Below are 19,946 nucleotides of genomic sequence, written 5' to 3'. Positions count from 1 at the left end.
TGTACAACCCCTCTGGATGTAAAAAGTTCAACTGTATATGTTCTGTTCTTTCTCCCTTCCCTCCTCTTTACCCGCTAGGGTGTTAAAACAAAAAGGAAATGGACCAGCCATACGGCTAACACGAACATTCAAAATAAGAAACTCCAATGCAACTACAGGAAGATCCAAGTTTATGTTATAACATGTTAAAACATGGTTGTATTGGTACATGAATATATTATAATATGTATTTCCAATAAAAAGATAATAATAAAAAAAAAAAATTACTGTTCTGGATGTATGCATCTGAGCTTATCTAGAAACCGTTGGCTTCTGGGAGCCTAAAGCGGCCCCCAGACACCCGGCCTGCGGGCCTCGCATGTTGCCCCCCCCCCCCCCCCAATTTCTAGTTCTAAATTGCGCCCTTGACAAACAGAACTCAATGGAAGGAGATCTTGAGTTGCCATTTCAGTCTCTCTACTTCTATGGTCAAAACAAATTTTAAGAGGACAATCTGCACACACAGAAACCATTTCGCTCCCCACGAGTTTTCTGTAGAGCCCCAGTGAGGTGAACCGCAAATGTTTGTTTTGGGGATTGCATCAGCTCATACATAATCTAGAAATCAATGCTTACGTATACTGAACAAAAATCTAAATGCAACACTTTTGTTTTCACTCCCATTTTTCATGAGCTGAACTCAAAGTTCTAAAACATTTTCTACATACACAAAAGACCTATTTCTCTCAAATATTGTTCACAAATCTGTAAATCTGTGTTGGTGAGCACTTCTGCTTTGCTGAGATAATCCATCCCACCTCACAGGTGTAGCATATCAAGATGCTAATTAGACAGGATGATTATTGCACAGATGTGCCTTAGGCTGGCCACAAAAAAAGGCCACTCTCAAATGTTACCCATTTACAACTGGGTAGACTGTGAGGACACAATATTTCACTGACATCTGACAGGACACACACAGGGAGCATGAGCGGAATTCAAACAAGGCTACATATAGCCAGACCAGCTCCTTATCTACTCAGCTACTTGCTCTACATGCTGAGTGTAGCCTTTAAATATGAAAAATCATAATTTGATATGGATGCACATTCACGCGCCATCCATTTTCTTTAACCGCTTACTCCAATCAAAGGTCATGGGGGGGCTGCAGCCAATCCCAGCCGTCATCAAAGTTCAACAGCAGCTAATCAGCTCATCTTCATTATGCAATTTTTATATGGGTGAGGTACAGGATGAAAGCATTTATTGTGTTTGAGTTACTAGCAGGAATACCCATTGGAGACAAATAAATAACTAAATAAAATAACTGCAGTGACCATATAATATTACTCAGAGAAAAAAACAGCTTGAAGAACACTAAAAACTGGCCATGGGTGTTATTATTTTTTTGTGGGAAAAATAATGGTTATTGTTGTCATCTTTGAATGTACTGTTGCTGAAGACTCTGTTCAAGCAAGCTGAAGAAATTAAATCAAAATACATGATCAAAGACAGTGGTACAATTTCAATATTTATTGACCGTCTTTCAGACACCATCATCATCATGTTCATTCTCTTGTTCACTAAAGCCGAGTTCTTCTTTGAGTGACAGCTCATGTGTTGATATTTTTTTGGCCCACGTATTGTTGCTCCAGTTGCTCAGTGAACACCTGCTTTTTGGTTAACATTTTATGACAAATAACTATAATAATATAGCTTGTAGTGTGGTTAACTCTCTGAACAGATTATCTAATATTTGCGATGAGTGCAATATTATTGTAGGATGTATTTTTTTAATGCTTTGGGGGAGGTGATGGTCTAGTGGTTAAGGTGTTGGGCTTGAGACCAGAAGATCCTGGGTTCAAATCCCAGCCTGACTGGAAAATCACTAAGGGCCCTTGGGCAAGGCCTTTAATCCCCTATTGCTCCCGGTGTGTAGTGGGCACCTTGTATGGCAGCACCCTGACATCGGGGTGAATGTGAGGCATTGATGTGTAAAGCGCTTTGAGTGTCTGATGCAGATGGAAAAGCGCTATATAAATGCAGTCCATTTACCATTTAACAGTGTTAGCATTTGTAGCTGCTATTGGCAGCTTCATGACTTTAGGTTGCCAATGCTGCGCTTACACATTGGCGGGACGTATTATGAATGTAATATTTGTGTCATTCTTGGCACATTCCTGACATTCTTAATGTGACTTAATGCATCTGAATAGGTTTCTTAATAGTGCATGTTGGTACGTGATATTCATGATTTTCATGGAGCATGTTTTTGGCTGTCAAAAAAATCTTCCACAAATGTCACGCACCACCCTCATTTCACCTCATGTGTGTGTTGATCCGTCTTGATTAGTGGTGATCCTTAATAGTGCGTGACAGCGTTCTTCTCTGACGTGTGCACAATTAAACCCTGCTGCACCGCATTCAGTTTCATTGCTGTGGTATACTGAAGAAGGACAGTGATGCCAAGTCAGCTAAAACCCACCACTTATTTACCTCTTTGCTATCCAAGCCCTTTGTTGATACCAATTAAAATTTCTTAGCTCCATCCTTTTTGTGATATAGCCCAAAACTGGTTTGAATGCCAGGTGAAAATCAGTTTGTTCCATTGTGTGCTAACAAAGCAACCAAGACCCAAAGCAGCACATACCGGGGAGCAACCAAGACCCAAAGCAGCACATACCGGGGAGCAACCAAGACCCAAAGCAGCACATACCGGGGAGCAACGAAGACCCAAAGCAGCACATACCGGGGAGCAACCAAGACCCAAAGCAGCACATACCGGGGAGCAACCAAGACCCAAAGCAGCACATACCGGGGAGCAACCAAGACCCAAAGCAGCACATACCGGGGAGCAACCAAGACCCAAAGCAGCACATACCGGGGAGCAACCAAGAACCAAAGCAGCATATACCGGGGAGCAACCAAGAACCAAAGCAGCACATACACTGGAGTTTCCCGGTAAATGGAATTAATCGCTAAACCAAGGTTACGGAAAATTCAGTGAAAACAATGGAAATAAATACAAGAAAGGTGAGTCATGGACACTTACACACAGTTTCTGGCAGCGAGGTCTTTGTGTATGACCTCTCTCCGAGCTAGATAGCTCATTCCGCATGCGATCTGGATGGCCATATAAACCAGGTCTTGCTGAGAGACCGCCTGAAAGGAAATGACAGACAGGAATAATGTGCACACGAACAGTAGAGACGGAGAAAAACAAGTAGGTTTTTAATGGGGCATGGTGTTCAAATTTCCTTTGCACCAGGATGCCCCAAACAATAAGTACCAAAGGTCAAAGGTGGGAGCTGCACCCACATTCGACAGGCAGTGGGACATTCCGTAAATTAGTTAAAGTATGCAATATGGGGCAAAACACAGCCGTGGTAACACAGAAAATACTTTTAAGGACACAGTGAAGTGTAGCTTATTCATGCTTTCTGAATCCACTGTGCAGAAATGGCAACTGTAGCAAAGTTTGCATTCTCTCTGATTTAGCTCCAAAAGTAGATGTTGCCTTTTTGAATGAATGGCACAGTGTAGTGCTGCACTCACTCATCATCTTCCAGACAAGTTTTCACTGCTGGTGTGAAATGTTTCTGATTTATAGCTTGATGATTATTGCAACAGCACAACTTAATTCCTCTGTCTCCTACAACTGCCAAAAGTTCATAATGAGATTACTGAGAGTGAAGACGGTGATACGTGACCTTAAACTTTATAGAGGGGTTTTGATTCATGCAAAAGAATGACAAGCTCCATCTTGCAATAGTTGATAGATGGGTACTTCACTGCTGACTGATTGGTTAGCTCTTCACTGTGACGTTGCCAAGTGCTTCAAATACTCCCTGGGGTTAACTGGTACAATAGTCCGATTGTCTTTACTTAGGGAATAAAAATCTCTGCCTTGAGCATGAACATCAAGATTTCATCAACAATCCTAACTGTGGAAACACTTCCAAATAAATGGGACATAGTGTTGATGACAACAAAGACAACATAATCTGTTTTCACATGAAACAGTGGAACAGAAGCAGCTTTTCTCTCCAATTTGGTGCCAGCTTAGTAAGGGCTTGTTGCAAGGGAACATGTACACTCATTTATGTACGTCACAAAAACTTACACCCCAGAGATGACATACCAATGACGCAGGGCAGCTGTTGATGGAATGTCACTAGTTAAGATGTAGTTACTATTTAGTCATCTATTTCTTTGAATGCATTTGATATCAGGTTCATTAATGATGCACAGACATGGTGCGTCACGATCTGTGTACGTCACGCTCCATAACATTCCAGTTGTTAGAGAACCAGCTTGGAACTATGTCATGAGTTGGAGCGCACTGTTGTTTGGCGCTCACAATATATCTTGGTTTGAACACTTTGAGCAGTAGCTAACAGGGCCAACAAATCTCTCTCAGTTGCTGTACATCGAGTTTTTGTGTAGGTCACATTTTTATACATCTTGCACTGGCCCAGAAATACGGACATGCTGTTGGAGGAGTATTAGTTTTAAGGAAGTAGACTAGTCAAGTATGGTCCAATAATCATCAAAATGCATTTTTTTTCTTTTGCCCGTGGCGAGGCGCTCTGAATGTCGATTCAGCTGTGTCTCCACACTGAGCAAGTATTAAGCTCTGAAACTTCACAGGTTAATACTCCAGACAGTACACTTTAAAATGGTATATTACATTACATATTTCAACGTACTTCATTTTCTACCCTATGGTGGCCAGAATCTGTACGTGCTGCCATGCTACGAGCCTAAGGTTACGCTGTTAATATGTATTTCAATATGTATTAAGCCAGTAAGGTGCAGAGACAGTGAGAAGATCCAATTGTCCTTACTGTGCAATACAGGGTCAAGAGCTCACCAATGTAACGAGTAGACTGATTTTGGAGAGCTTTATATGTAAGAAGTAGAACAACAAATTCTATACTGTATTTTACCGGCAGCCAGTGCATGGATGAATGAGAGATCTGCTGCTGGTTCTGATCCAAAGTCTTACAGCAGCACCCTTTCGGACCACCTACCATCTTTCAAGTGACGCTTCAGACTTGAACAAGGCCCCATAAAGAAAGAAAATCTAAACAGGCACAACAGACTCCAATGTAGAGATACTAAGTTGATTAGAGAGAGAGAGAGAGAGAGAGAGAGACCAATATTTCATAAATAATGAATATAAATTGAAGCTAATGCAACCTGACTGAAGTGATATAAAGCTATCAATGCTGAAAATTACATCTTCATTACAACTTCTATTTTGACAATTCAACAGTGAAATTATTCCCATTTTTAACAAAACCAAGATAACCTCCTAAAATGACCAGAACATTATAACTGGACATCTTCAGTGCAAGCGTGGTGAGAGAAGCAGACAACATTTACTAATCTGTCTCAGTGGCAGCATAGAAATTACAAACAAATGTGGGCCCAGAACCACACATATAGATTTGTCAGAAATTTCAGTGATTATTTGAATAATGAGCCACAGATACGATGTTCTTCTGAAGGAAATCCAGGAAACAGATGTTTAAAAAAAAGGCGACAAGGGCTTTCAGAGTGGAACCTGCTCTGTTGCACGTAGCCTGTACTGTCCTCGTAGTCACCAGGTACTCGGATAATGGGTCTCTAACAGCCTCGTATTCACCACGAACATGCCTCTAACATCCTCGTTTGTCGTCATAGTACCTCGTGATCATCACGCGCTATTGTTGCTAAATTTTGAACTTCTTGAAATTAGCACCACGCTCAGAGATGAGCCTTGTTTAACTAACCTGTGAACTGTGGATGGCATCATTTTCACTGCAGGCATTCAAAAAACAAAACTTATTTTTGCTGTGATAATCTGAGTCATATTATGATGCTCTTGTTCATGGACCCTGCAACAAATTATTTGACTTCCTGATGAAATAGTTCTTGATCACAGTGTACTGAAGAAAAAAAAAAAAAATATATATATATATATATGTATATATATATATATATATATATATATATATATATATATATAAAGCTGCTATTGACATGAAATTTTCACCAGTTGTTGGTAACAACCCAAGTAATCCACACATACAAAGAAATCAAAGTACAGAACAAGTTATGTGTAATAAAATTGAATGACACAGGGAGAAATGTATTGAACAGGCTTACTGAAATTTCTTTAATACTTTGTACAAAAGCCTTTGTTGGTAATGATGACTTCAAGATGGCTCCTGTATGAAGAAAGTAGTCACACGCATTGCTGAGGTGTGATTTTGGCCCATTCTTGCACACAGTCTTCAAATCTTGAAGGTTCTGTGGATCTCTTCTTTTAACTCTGATCTTTAGTTCTTTTCAAAGATTTTCTATTCGATTCAAGTCAGGTGATTGGCTGGGCCATTCTAGCAACTTTATTTTCATTCTCTGAAATGAACTAAGAGTTTCTTGTGTGGCTGTGGGTTTGGGATCATTATCTTGCTGAAATGTCCATCCTCACTGGATCATTCCGATACATGGCAGGACATTTTTTTTTTTTTTTTTTTTTTTTTTTTTTTTTTTTTTTTTTTTTTTTTTTTTTTAAATCAAGAATGTCTTGGTACATTCAGTTATTTCAATTTTCAACTTATTTTCATTTATATAGTGCCAAATCACAATAAAGCTGCCTCAAGGCGCTTCACACAAGTAAGGTCTAACCTTACCAACCCCTAGAGCAAGCACAAAGGCAACAGTGGTAAGGAAAGACTCCCTATTGTTGTGTGGGCCGCCAGAAGAGGATGTATTGCTGGCCCACCACCAAAGGGCGCCCTGCCTGAAGTGCGGGCTTCAGGCACGAGAGGGCGCTGCCGCCACGGACACAGGCGGGAGTGACAGCTGTCACTCATTAATTCCTGACAGCTGTCACACATTCTTCATCATCGCACTCCATAAAGACCAGACGTCATCTCCACCTCATCGCCGAGATATCATACTTCATTGGAGGTAATATCCTCAGCCGTTTGTCTCTTTTGCAATATATAGGTATATTGTGAGTGTTTGCAGGAGTACCGGTTCCTTTTTCTGTGGAGGCTGAGTGAGTGCAGGACGGCACTCTTTTCCCCTGAGGAATCACTGCGGTACTCTGCAACATACTGAGTGAGAGGTGGAGGTGGCATTCCCACCGCTGTTGTTACTGGGTGTACACACACCCACACTTGACTGTCTTTGTTCTTCGCCAGCAGTACCAGATCCGACAGTCGGGGACGGTGATCACCTGGGAATTCGGGACTTGGCGGCTCCAGTATTCACCAGGTTCTGTGGGGGCGGAAATCGTGTGGTTCCGGCTCTTCTCAGGACAGACGTCTTCTATCCTCGAGCCTGCCCACACGTCACCTTTGATTTTGATGCATTATGTTAATAGGACCTCAGTGGGGTTGACAGTTGGACTGGCTGGATTTAAAGTTGGTTCCAGAGTAGCATATATAAGATGCCTGGAAGTAGGTTTAGGTTTAAGACATTCCACGTGGTTTGTCGGTACCAAACACAAAATGTTTGATATTGCTGAACAGCCATCTTGAATTTCAACGACATCCAATGTACAACCCCTGGCCTTGGAGGATGTTTATTCAGTTGTTTAATTTTGTAGAAAAAAAAGCAGATCACAGACATGACACAAAACTAAAGTCATTTCAAATGGCAACTTTCTGGCTTTAAGAAACACTATAAGAAATCAGGAAAAAAAAATTGTGGCAGTCAGTAACGGTTACTTTTTTAGACCAAGCAGAGGGAAAAAAATATGGAATCACTCAATTCTGAGGAAAAATTATGGAATCATGAAAAACAAAAGAACACTCCAATACATCACAAGTATTTTGCTGCACCACCTCTGGCTTTTATAACAGCTTACAGTCTCTGAGGCATGGACTTAATGGGTGACAAACAGTACTCTTCATCAATCTGGCTCCAACTTTCTCTGATTGCTGTTGCCAGATCAGCTTTGCAGGTTGGAGCCTTGTCATGGACCATTTTCTTCAACTTCCACCAAAGATTTTCAATTGGATTAAGATCAGGACTATTTGCAGGCCATGACATTGACCCTATGTGTCTTTTTGCAAGGAATGTTTTCACAGTTTTTGCTCTATGGCAAGATGCATTATCATTTTGAAAAATGATTTCATCATCCCCAAAAATCCTTTCAATTGATGGGATAAGAAAAGTGTCCAAAATATCAACATAAACTTGTGCATTTATTGATGATGTAATGACAGCCATCTGTCATTACATGTGTGATCACTCCTTTTTAGATGCAGACTAATGAGCAGATCTGATTTGATGCAGGTGTTAGTTTTGGGGATGAAAATTTACAGGGTGATTCCATAATTTATTCCTCAGAATTGAGTGAGTCCATATTTTTTTCCCTCTGCTTGGTCTAAAAAAGTAACCGTTACTGACTGCCACAATTACTTTTCCTGATTTCTTATAGTGTTTCTTAAAGCCAGAAAGTTGCCATTTGAAATTACTTTAGTTTTGTGTCATGTCTGTGATCTGCTTTTTTCTACAAAATTAAACAACTGAACGAACATCCTCCGAGGCTGGTGATTCCATAATTATTTTCAGGGGTTGTAGTAATGGGCGTTAAGTTTGCCAAGCATATCCCTCTATGATTTTTATGGACACGTCGGCAGAGACAGACCACAGTCTCAACTGGATGAATTTCCCTCCCTACCACATAAATTGCACTATCATCATAGTGGATTTTCTGCACTAATTTCCCCGCTAAGCTAATGGATTCCACATCCACATTAGTCAAAAGCTTTGTGGGGTCTCTAATCACCTGCTCCGTGGCCTTCTGTAAAGTCCTAATGTTACCCTCCCTGTAGAGCTCTATCTTTGTTCGCAGACAAAATGGCAGCTCCTTCCCTAGTAAGGTGAAGGCCGTTCAGCATCAGCAAGCCACGGCAGCCCCAAAACAAAGGCCAGTTATCATTAAAACTAAAGCCTTGCTGTCTACAAAATTGCATCAGCCACCTATTTAACGTTGTCAGCCTGCCAAACTCATCATTACCCCAGGATGGGAGGGAGCCAGAGACTATTAATTGATGCTGACATGTCTTTCTGGCAAGGTCACAAGTCCTCTCTATGTCCATTTTTGTGACCTAGGAGTGCTTCATCCTGACATCATTGGCGCTGACGTGAATAACTATGTGGCAATATCTAGTGCCATGTTCCTTTGTCTGTCTACCCTTCTGCAACATCAGCACCCTGAGATGAGAGGCAATGTCGTGAGCTCTGGCCCCAAGAATAGATTTAATGTCAGCTGGCGTCTATAACCTGACTTTGCGAGTGACGGAATCCCCTATCACTAAAGCCCGGCGTTTCGGCCTGGAGATAGGAGTGGGTTCAAAAAACTAAAAGGCACATCCAAGGGAGAAGACCGGCTCACAGTTTGCAGCGGTGAGTGTGATCGGGGTACCACAACCGGGCACCAAGCCCTACGTGACTTCCTCTGCCTAACCACGATCCGAAAGCTGTCATTCACAGCCAGTGATTCTAGGCTAATGCTAACAGGCACGCTAGCTGACCCAACACTAACCTTGTCTGGAGTGCCCGTAACATCTAACTCCACTGAACTAAGAAGCTGTTCTAGCTTATGGACACAGCCCTCTCTAAAAGAGCCACCCTCTCTGCCAGAATCGCGCAGGATTAATGGAAAGTGTAAAGCAGTGTACTTTGTGCACCAGATAATTCAAGAGTGTAGCCAAGTTAGCGTGAGCTAACCACTAATGAAAATGCTAACCACTCCTAAGATTCACACAGGAATAGAATAATGAACTACAATTCACAGGAGTTACACTAAAAACTAACAGAGGTATTAGACTGGTAGAAACAGTAGTAAAAGAAACTATTAAAAAAAGCAGACCTTGCTAGCGCAAGCTAACCACTAGCAAAATGCTAACCACTCCTAAGAATCACATAGGAGGAAAATAATTAGCTAAAACTCACAGCAGTTACACTTAAAAATCTATCAGAAGTATTAGACTGGTAACAGTAATAAAAAATGATTACAAAAAAATGTGTAGCTGAGCTAGTGCAAGCTAACTGCTAGTAAAATGCTAACCACTCCTTGGATTTACAACAGGAGAAATTTAGTTAAATAAGATTCACAATTCACAAAAAAAAAATTATACCTTCTAATTTCAGGTTTTTCTGAAGCTCTCCACAAGTGGTTCTTGGCTCTTAGACAACTCTTCTGATAACTATTTTCACACCTCACCTGGTTATGGCCAGTTTATGGTGAAATGATGTTCTTTCCACTTCCGGATTGTGGCCAAAACAGTGCTCAATGGAAAATTCATATTTTAGGAAATCCTTCCGTAACCAATGCCATCAGTATATTTATATTTATAAAATCACTGAGAAAATTGTTCACAATCAATTGCAGTCTCATCCGGACTCTAATGGCATCTTTGAAAAATTTCAGTCTGGCTTCAAATCTCTTTGTACACTACACTTTTAAAAGTTTTAAATGATCTTCTTTTAATTGTTGACTCTGGTTGCTCTGGGATTTAATTTTTGTTAGATCTGACAGCAGCTTTTGATACCACTGTATCTTACTGTCCCATTTGGAGCATTATGCTGGTTTTAAAAGCGTGGCACTGGACTGGTTCAAATCTTATCTTAGAGGCTGAAGTTTCTCTGTGTATCTTGAGCCTCACCAGCCCGGTTTGGCACCCTTAAACTGTGGTGTTCCACAGGGCTCTGTTTTAAGCCCCACACTTTTTTCACTTTATATGTTGCCACTTTTCACCATACTTTCAAAGTACAACATGGCCTTTCATTTTTATGCAGATGACCTGCAGATTTATTTGCCACTCAAATTCCCCTCGAATTCTGTTGCTATTTTGGTAAACTGTCTGCAGAAAGGAAAAACTTTGTTGGCCCAAAACCTTTTAATTCTCAATGAGAAAAAAACTGAAATTGTTGTTTTTGGTCCTATATTGTCTGCTGGCTCGACTGATGTGCTTGGTCCTTTGTCTCCCTACATACATGACTCTGTTAGAAACTTAGGGGTAATTTTTGACAGTTCCTTTAAAATGAACAAGCAAATTAATTCTGTGGTTAAGGCCAGTTTTTACCAACTCAGAATCTTAAGTAAAGACCTATCTTCCAGCTTGTGTTTTTGAGCGAGTTATTCATTTGTTCATAACATCTCGTTTGAATTACTGTATCTCGCTCTACTGTGGGCTGGACCAGTCCTCTCTAAAGCGTCTGCAGCAAGTCCAGAATGCTGCTGCACGACTGCTCACAGGGACAAGGAAGCGGGAGCATATTACCGCTGTGCTTGTCTCGCTCCATTGGCTCCCTGTCCCATTTAGGATTGATTTTAAGATTGTGTTGTTTGTGTTTAAGTGTCTAAATGGGTTGGCTCCTGAATACATCTCTGAGTTTCTGACTCTGTATGTACCAGTCAGATCAGCGAGGTCTGAAAACCAGCTTTTATTAAATGTGCCCAGATCTCGATTAAAGACTTGAGGTGATCGGGCCTTTTGGTAGCTGCGCCCAAACAGTGGAATAGTTTGCCTTTCAACATCAGAGCTGCTTCAACTTTAGAGTCTTTTAAATCTGCTCTTAAGACATATCTTTTTGCTTTGGCTTTTAATACAACGTAAGCTGTTTGTGTCTGGTTTTATTTTTGTCTTTTGTTTATTTGGATTTTAACTGCTCTGTTTTTGTAACATTTTTGATATTGTTTTTTTTTTTAACAAGTGAAGCAATGAATAAATAAATAAATTAAAAGCTCAATTCTCACCCCTTAAAGATGTTGGGCCAAATTTATTTTTTTTCATACACATTTCCACGTAGTGTGCTACCATTTTTTGATGGTTTATGGAGGAGTTGCATTTAAGAGGTCAACAGCATATGATGATTCAATTAAACAACAAAGTTCAATGATCTTACATTGAAGATGTCGGACTGGAAGTATTTTCTTTAATGCATTTCTTCTTTTGCCGAATTGAAGACTCACCTGTGGGTTATTGGCCTCAGCCAGCTTACACTGACGCAGAAACAGCTTTAGATTCCCCCAAGCCATAAACGGCAGCAGGACCATGGGCTTCTCTCCATCCTCTATACAAACATGACTAATGGGCAGCAAGTTCCTAAATGTGGACAGACAGAGAGAGAGAGGGAGGGAACAAATTAGTCGAGGATAATGAACAGCATAATGTTGTTGTTTATGACAGAGACTGTTTGCCAAACACTGGAACAGGAAGTGACAGTAAACCTGAAGAAAGAGGAAGGTGTGGGCTGTGATTATGACGACAACCTTTTCCACAGGAAGAAACTACGCTGAAATGTCAAGGATCTTGATGAATATGGGGCAAAATTTGCAAAACCAATGCAGGTGTAGTTTCCTAATTAATTTATCATAAGCAAGCTGTAGATACAGTCTCAAAAATAATTTTTTTCCCATGAATTTCTTTGCTTACTTCATCAAGGAAATGCTCTGATGCACAAACAAAAGAAACAGGCCAAAGTTTCCAGTTCAGAAACCAATATTACATCACTGATGAGAGATACCATCTGCAGCACTGTAGAGTGACTTGTGTTTTCTCAGACTTACCGATGGTGAAGGCCACGAAGCTTGCAACTTTCAGTCAACATCATTGTCACCTGCACCTCAGATGCATGATCTGAGGAAATTTATGAAAGAGTGAATGAATCCAAGATAAGAGAAACTTTATCTCAATGCCTTCTAACTTTATCACACAAGGAAAATTCAACTTAGACCTAAAAAAAAAAAAAAATAATCCGTAGCTGCTTGCACTCCACAAAGCAGTTAGTGATTACGCCTTACAGTTCCTCCATTCAGTGATATGCTGAATGTGATTTAGAAATCAAACAGCTTGGCCATTAAAAAATAAAAGCCCACACTGTCATGTTTCAGTTGCGCTTATATGAAAGCAGGAGGGGGGAACAGTCTTTGTTTACACTGTTAAAACTAGAAGGAAAAGTGTTTTTTTTTTTAAAGATTACTGTAGTCAGATGTTTTTTTTTAATCTGTGTATGCAGCTTTACCATAATTTCATGCTTATGGAAAGCAATATTGTTTACTTTTCAAAAGGCACATGGGGCTGAGAGAGAAATTCCTCTTAAAAGCAAAGACTGGCATGAGGATATTGTTGGAGTGGTGTCCACCCCTCCCTGAGTAAATACATGAAAATGAAGGTCAGAGGGCAACTTGCAGAGACGGCAGACACACAGCGGTTAAAAGGCTTACATGCAGCAGGACTTCTATGTTTCTGTCAGAAAGACTACCACATGATCAAAGAACTCATGGGCACACTGGTGATATTTTAAAAACCATGTGTTCCTCTCACATTCCCGACTAATACCACACACGCACGCAGTTACTTTTCATTTTGTTAATCAGTACAGGGTGTATACCTTTCACAGTCTTCACGAAAACTTGCTTTTCCTTGCTGGGGTCTTTTTCATCCAACAGCACACCATGAAAGATTCGACCGAATGTGCCTTTAAAGAGAAGCCACAGGTTTCTACATTTAATGAAAAGGGCAGCAGAGACAACACCAGAGGCATCACATTCAAGAAGCTAAATGCCACCTCACTCCCTGGCTGCTATGTCTGTCTGCACTGTGGAGACAAGTGGACAAGCATGTTGTTTCTTTAAATAAAAATGCTCTGTTTTCCAATGGGGTAAAACGGTTTCACTGACAGAAGCAATTCACCGGAGCTCAGAGGACCTTTCATTACAGAGAGCAATTCAGAAACACATGATGTGGAAAAGCCAAGTGAGCACGTTCATCAGCTTCTTTGTCTAAACTGTCACCCAAACGCTCCAGGTTAAATGAAGCTAAATGCCGCTTAAGAACATAAACTATCAAAATAAACTTAGAAAGCAGTAAAAAAAAACAAAATCCGAGCCCTGAGGCTAACCTTATCTTATGTTTCAACAGGAGCAGAGATGAAGCCTAACAACAGGGTTAGTGTTTAAGTGTCTCCCTCCACCCCTACCATCTCATCCTGTCTGGACCTGCTAGCTCTCAACAACACCAACCTCATTGCAAATTCAGCTCGTCTCAGACACGAGCTCATACGTTACGTAAATGGCCATTATTCGATCATTCTTTCTACAGAATTCCAACGGTACCTTTTTGTTAAACCTATCATAACTGTGTATGCAGTGCCTGACATATGTGGACAGTTCTGGCACACAGACCTGAAACACTTTGATTAAAGCTTGTACTGACACTCATGCTATGCTGCATGGTGTAAAGCAGGGGTGTCCAAACTACGGCCCACGGGCCGTTCAGTTTTTATTGGCCCGCAGCAAATTCTGAAAATATAACTGAATATGGCCCGCACAAGAAGCTTGAGCTCAACTTTGTTGCACTTCTCAGTTTGAACACTAGATGGAGCCAGCCGCTGGCTCCATCTAGCCAGCCACAGAAACGAAATTAAGCGAAGAAAAACTTACAGCACCGAAGAAGAAGAAATGGCAGCACTGAAGAAATGCAAAATAGCAAGTGAATGTAGAAGATTTCAAACACGGTGGGAAAATGAGTATTTCTTCAAAGAAATCAACGGAAAGTATGTCTGTTTGATTTGTAATGAAGATGTTGCTGTGATGAAAGAGTATAATGTCCGTCGGCACTATGAGACCAAACATCAGAGCTACACATCGTACACCGGTGCCGAACGAACACAGAAAGTCAAGCAAATGGCAGCTAGCCTGCAAGCTCAACAGCAATTTTTTTTTTCGTGCTAACAAAATAGAGGAAAACGCCACAACAACAAGTTATGAAGTCATAAAGCAGTGCCTCATCAAAGTCACAGAAATAATGTGCCCAGAAAAAGTGCCGGATTTCAACAATGTGAGCTTATCCAGAAATACAGTGGTGCAGAGAATCGAGGACTTGTCAGCTAACTTGAAACTTCAGCTGAGAGACAAAGCTTGTGCTTTTGATTTTTACTCGATAGCATGCGATGAGAGCACAGATGCCACAGACACCGCGCAACTGTTAATTTTTTTGAGGGAAGTAGATGATCATTTTTGCTGTATGGAGGAACTGCTTGATATGATGAGCCTAAAAGGCACGACGACGGGAAAAGATTTTTGAAGCTGTGTCAGAGGCAGTTGAAAAGATGGGGCTTAAATGGGACAAGCTCTGTGGAGTAACAACGGATGGAGCTCCGGCCATGACGGGCGAGTGCAAAGGAATGGCATCATTAGTGTGCGCCAAGGTAAAAGAGAGCGGAGGTGAGGCTGTTAGGATGCACTGTATAATCCACCAAGAAGCACTGTGTGCCAAGACTGTCCAGCTGGGTGATGTGATGAACACTGTTGTAAAAACTGTCAACATAATTCGAGCTAGAGGACTGTACCACAGAGAATTTCAGGCTTTCCTATCTGATGTGGATGCTGAATAAGGGGATGTACTCTACCACTCTGATGTGCGCTGGCTCAGCCGCGGCTCTGTGCTGCAACGGTTTTATTCGCTGAGATCAGAAATCGACCAGCTTCTAAAAGAGAAGGGCCGACTTCTTCATGAACTAAGTGACCCTCTGTGGCTGGCAGACCTGGCATTTTTAGTTGATCTTACACATCATCTGAATACACTGAGCAAGAACCTACAAGGCAAAGAATAGCTGGTACCACACCTGTATGCGCACATGAAAGCCTTCTGTGTAAAGCTCCGCCTGTTTGCGACACAACTACGAGGCTTTAATGCTGCACACTTCCCGGCGCTGTCTGAAATCAAGTCTGCTTTTCCAAAGGCCGACCTTTCTGCTAAAAAGGAGAAACGTGTCTGTGATTGCATCTCTCGTGACAGAATTCAACCAGCGTTTCCAAGATTTTTCTGTCATTGAAAAACAAATCAAGCTGTTCTCGACCCCCTTCCTGGTGGATGCAGAAGAAGTGGAAGAGAGTCTGCAGTTAGAACTGATTGAAATGCAATGTGATGATTCTCTGAAGAGTCAACATCAGCTTCTCTCCCTCCCTGAATTCTATTAGAGTTTGGATAACGCCAAGTTTCCTCTGATGAGACGCCATGCAAAAAGAATGATGAGCCTGTTCGGCTCAACATACATATGTGAACAAACATTTTCGGTTAAATCAGAACAAAAGCAGACTGAGAACCAGAATGACTGATAGCCATCTCTGTGAAGTCTTTCGTGTCTCAACCACCAAACTTTCTCCTGACATGTCAGCCATCCTTTAATCCAAAGGACAGCATCACTGCTCCCACTGAGTGCAATGTTCTTCACGTTATAGGTGAGTTAGAAATACACAATATGTCACCTAGTGTGTGGCCCGGCCCTTTGTTTATTTTTCTGTATTTGGCCCTCACTAAAAAAAGTTTGGACACCCCTGGTGTAAAGCATTGACAAAAGAAACAATGCCACACCAGAAGACGGCAGGGGGCACCACCCTACTCTGGAAGTGCCATTTCCAAACGTTTACAGAAATTAAGAGTTTTTGATGGTCTTCAAGATGTGCTGTCCATGACGCATGTGTGAAGTATCATATAATATACAATAAACAGCTAGCAACTTATAATGTATGATGATTAAAAAGCACTCACCCTCAGCAGGAACACGGCATCTGTCCAATCAGCTATCCCAGATTAGTTTTTTTTTTTGTCTCTTTTGATATTGATAGATTTTTAGAAAGCAGCTAACTGTAGACACAAACAGCAAAAACCTCCTTACGTGATGGTGAAAGGTTTTACTTCATCTGATTGGTTGTCTGAAAAGGCGCTGCAATTATATCAAAATCACCTTTCTGAAAAGTTCAGAAAGACACTGCCACTCACTCCTGTGGGTTCACCACCTGCAGAGGGGGCCATGGGGGTCGGGTGCAGAGAGGATTGGGTGGCAGTCGAGGGCGGGTGGCCCGGCGGCCCGGTCCATGCTCACAGCCCCTGGCTATTGGGACGTGGAATGTCACCTCGCTGGGGGGGAAGGAGCCTGAGCTTGTGCGGGAGGTTGAGAGATACCGACTATAGATAGTCAGGCTCACCTCCACGCACAGCTTGGGCTCTGGTACCCAACTCCTGGAGAGGGGCTGGATGCTTCATTTTTCTGGCATTGCCCACGGGGAGAGGCGGAGAGCTTGTTGCTCCTCAGCTCAGTCGCCATGTGTTGGAGTTCACTCCAGTGAACGAGAGGGTCGCTTCCCTACGCCTTCGGGTCGGGGACATGTCTCTCACCACTGTCTCGGCCTACAGGTCGAGCAGGAGTGCAGAGTACCCGACCTTCCTGGAGTCCCTGGTAGGAGTACTAGATAGCGCTCCGACTGGGGACTCCATTGTTCTCCTGGGGGATTTCAACGCCCACGTGGGCGGTGACAGTGAGACCTGGAGGGGGGTGATCGGGAAGCACGGTCTCCCCGATCTGAACCCGAGTGGTGTTCAGTTGTTGGACTTCTGTGCTAGTCACAGTTTGTCCATCACGAACACCATGTTCGAGCACAAGGATGTCCATAAGTGCACGTGGCACCAGGACACACTGAGCCGGAGGTCGATGATCGACTTTGTAGTCGTATCATCTGACCTTCGGCCACGTGTCTCGGACACTCGAGTGAAGAGAGGGGCAGAGCTGTCGACCGATCACCACCTGGTGGTGAGTTGGATCTGCTGGGAGGGGAGGAAGTCGGTCAGACCTGGCAGGCCCAAACGTATCATGAGGGTCTGCTAGGAACGACTGGCGGAACCCTCTGTCAGCGAGGTCTTCAACTCCCACCTCCGGGAAAGAGATCCCAGATCCCGGAGGAGGATGGAGACATGGAGTCCGAGTGGATCATGTTCTCCACCTCCATTGTCAATGCGGCCGCTCGTAGCTGTGGTCACAAGGCTTCTGGTGCCTGTCGCGGCGGCAATCCCCGAACCCGGTGGTGGACGCGGGAAGTAAGGGATGCTGTCAAGCTGAAGAAGGAGTCCTACTTATCTTTGTTGGTAGGTGGGACCCCGGAGGAAGCTGACAGGTACCGGCAGGCCAAGCGTGCCGCAGCCCGTGCGGTCGCAGAGGCAAAAACGCGGGTCTGGGAGGAGTTCGGGGAGGCCATGAAGGATGACTATCGGTCAGCCTCGAAGAGATTCTGGCAAACCGTCCGACGCCTCAGGAGGTGGAAGCAGCTCTCCACCCGCACTGTTTACTGTGCGGGTGGGGAGCTGTTGACCCTGACTGGGGATGTTGTCAGGCGGTGGAAGGAATACTTCAAGGATCTCCTCAATCCCATCGTCACGTCTTCCGAAGAGGAAGCAGAGACTGGGGACTCAGAGGCGGACTCATCCATTACCCAGGCCGAAGTCACCGAGGTGGTTAGAAAGCTCCTCAGTGGCAAGGCTCCTGGGGTGGATGAAATCCGTCCTGAGTACCTTAAGTCTCTGGATGTTGTGGGACTGTCTTGGCTGACACGCCTCTGCAACATTGCGTGGTGATCGGAGACAGTGCCTCTGGATTGGCAGACCGGGGTGGTGGTCCCTCTGTTTAAGAAGGGGGACCGGAGGGTGTGTTCCAACTATAGGGGGATCACACTCCTCAGCCTCCCCGGTAGGGTCTATTCCAGAGTACTGGAGAGGAGAATTCGACCGATGGTCGAAACTCGGATTCAGGAGGAGCAGTGTGGTTTTCGTCCTGGTCGCGGCACACTGGACCAGCTCTACACGCTCCATCGGGTGCTCGAGGGTTCATGGGAGTTCGCCCAACCAGTCCACATGTGTTTTGTGGATCTGGAGAAGGCGTTCAACCATGTCCCTCGGGGCACCCTGTGGGGGGGTGCTCCAGGAGTACGGGGTCCGGGGTCCATTGCTAAGGGCTATCCGGTCCCTGTACAACCACAGCAGGAGCTTGGTTCGCATTGCCGGTAGTAAGTCAAACCTGTTTCCAGTGCACGTTGGCCTCCCCCAGGGCTGCCCTTTGTCACCGGTTCTGTTCATTATTTTTATGGACAGAATTTTTAGGCGCAGCCAGGGTGTAGAGGGGGTCTGGTTTGGGAACCACAGAATCTCGTCTCTGCTGTTTGCGGACGATGTGGTTCTGTTGGCTTCGTCAAATCAGGACCTTCAGCGTGCACTGTGGAGGTTTGCAGCCGAGTGTGAAGTGTCCGGGATGAAAATCAGCACCTCCAAATCCGAGGCCATGGTTCTTGACCGGAAAAAGGTGCTTTGCCCTCTTCAGGTCGGTGGCGTGTCCTTGCCTCAAGTATCTCGGGGTCTTGTTCACGAGTGAGGGACGGATGGAGTGTGAGATTGATAGACGGATGGGTGCAGCATCTGCAGTGATGCGGTCGCTGTATCGGACCGTCGTGGTGAAGAGAGAGCTGAGTAGGGGGGCAAAGTTCTCGATTTACTGATCGATCTAAGTTCTGATCCTCATCTATAGTCATGAGATTTGGCTCATGACCGAAAGAAGGAGATCGCGAGTACAAGCGGCCGAGATGAGTTTCCTCCGCAGGGTGGCTGGGCGCTCCCTTAGAGATAGGGTGAGGAGCTCGGTCACTCGGGAGGAGCTCGGAGTCGAGCCGCTGCTCCTCCACGTCGAAAGGAATCAGTTGAGGTGGCTCGGGCATCTTTTCCGGATGCCCCCTGGACGCCTCTGCTGGAGAGGTGTTCCGGGCACGTCCCATTGGGAAGAGGCCCCGGGGAAGACCCAGGACACGCTGGAGGGACTACATCTCTCGGCTGGCTTGGGAATGCCTTGGGGTTCCCCCGGAGGAGCTTTGGGAGGTGTGTGTGGATCGGGAGGTCTGGGGGGCTTTGCTGGAGCTGCTGCCCCTGCGACCCGACTCCGGATAAAGTGGAAGAAAATGGATGGATGGACACTGCCACTCAGAAAAATAGCACTATATGGACATTGGGCATTAGATCTCCCCTGACTCAAGGTGTTGTTCCTTCTGTGCTGGGCATAGACTGCACATATTCTGGACAAAGCCTGCATGATGTCACCCACTGGATTTCTATATAGACCTGGAACAACTGATATGA

At 43.7% G+C, this 19,946-nt stretch overlaps 1 protein-coding gene across 1 annotated transcript in view; it reads right to left on the bottom strand.

Moving 5' to 3' along the window:
* Positions 1–19,946, bottom strand: part of ryk (receptor like tyrosine kinase) — a 203,943-nt gene that overhangs the window by 30,748 nt on the left and 153,249 nt on the right. Inside the window, exons 10-13 of the mRNA XM_034180694.1 lie at positions 13,384–13,470; positions 12,560–12,629; positions 11,963–12,095; positions 3,032–3,141 (exon numbers count right to left, since the gene is read on the bottom strand). Coding sequence (XP_034036585.1) covers positions 3,032–3,141; positions 11,963–12,095; positions 12,560–12,629; positions 13,384–13,470 — 400 coding nt within the window. The remainder of the gene's footprint in view (positions 1–3,031; positions 3,142–11,962; positions 12,096–12,559; positions 12,630–13,383; positions 13,471–19,946) is intronic.

The sequence above is a fragment of the Thalassophryne amazonica genome, chromosome 10, assembly GCF_902500255.1.
Source record: "Thalassophryne amazonica chromosome 10, fThaAma1.1, whole genome shotgun sequence".
NCBI lineage: Eukaryota > Metazoa > Chordata > Actinopteri > Batrachoidiformes > Batrachoididae > Thalassophryne > Thalassophryne amazonica.
This window is presented reverse-complemented; position numbering and strand designations above follow the sequence as displayed.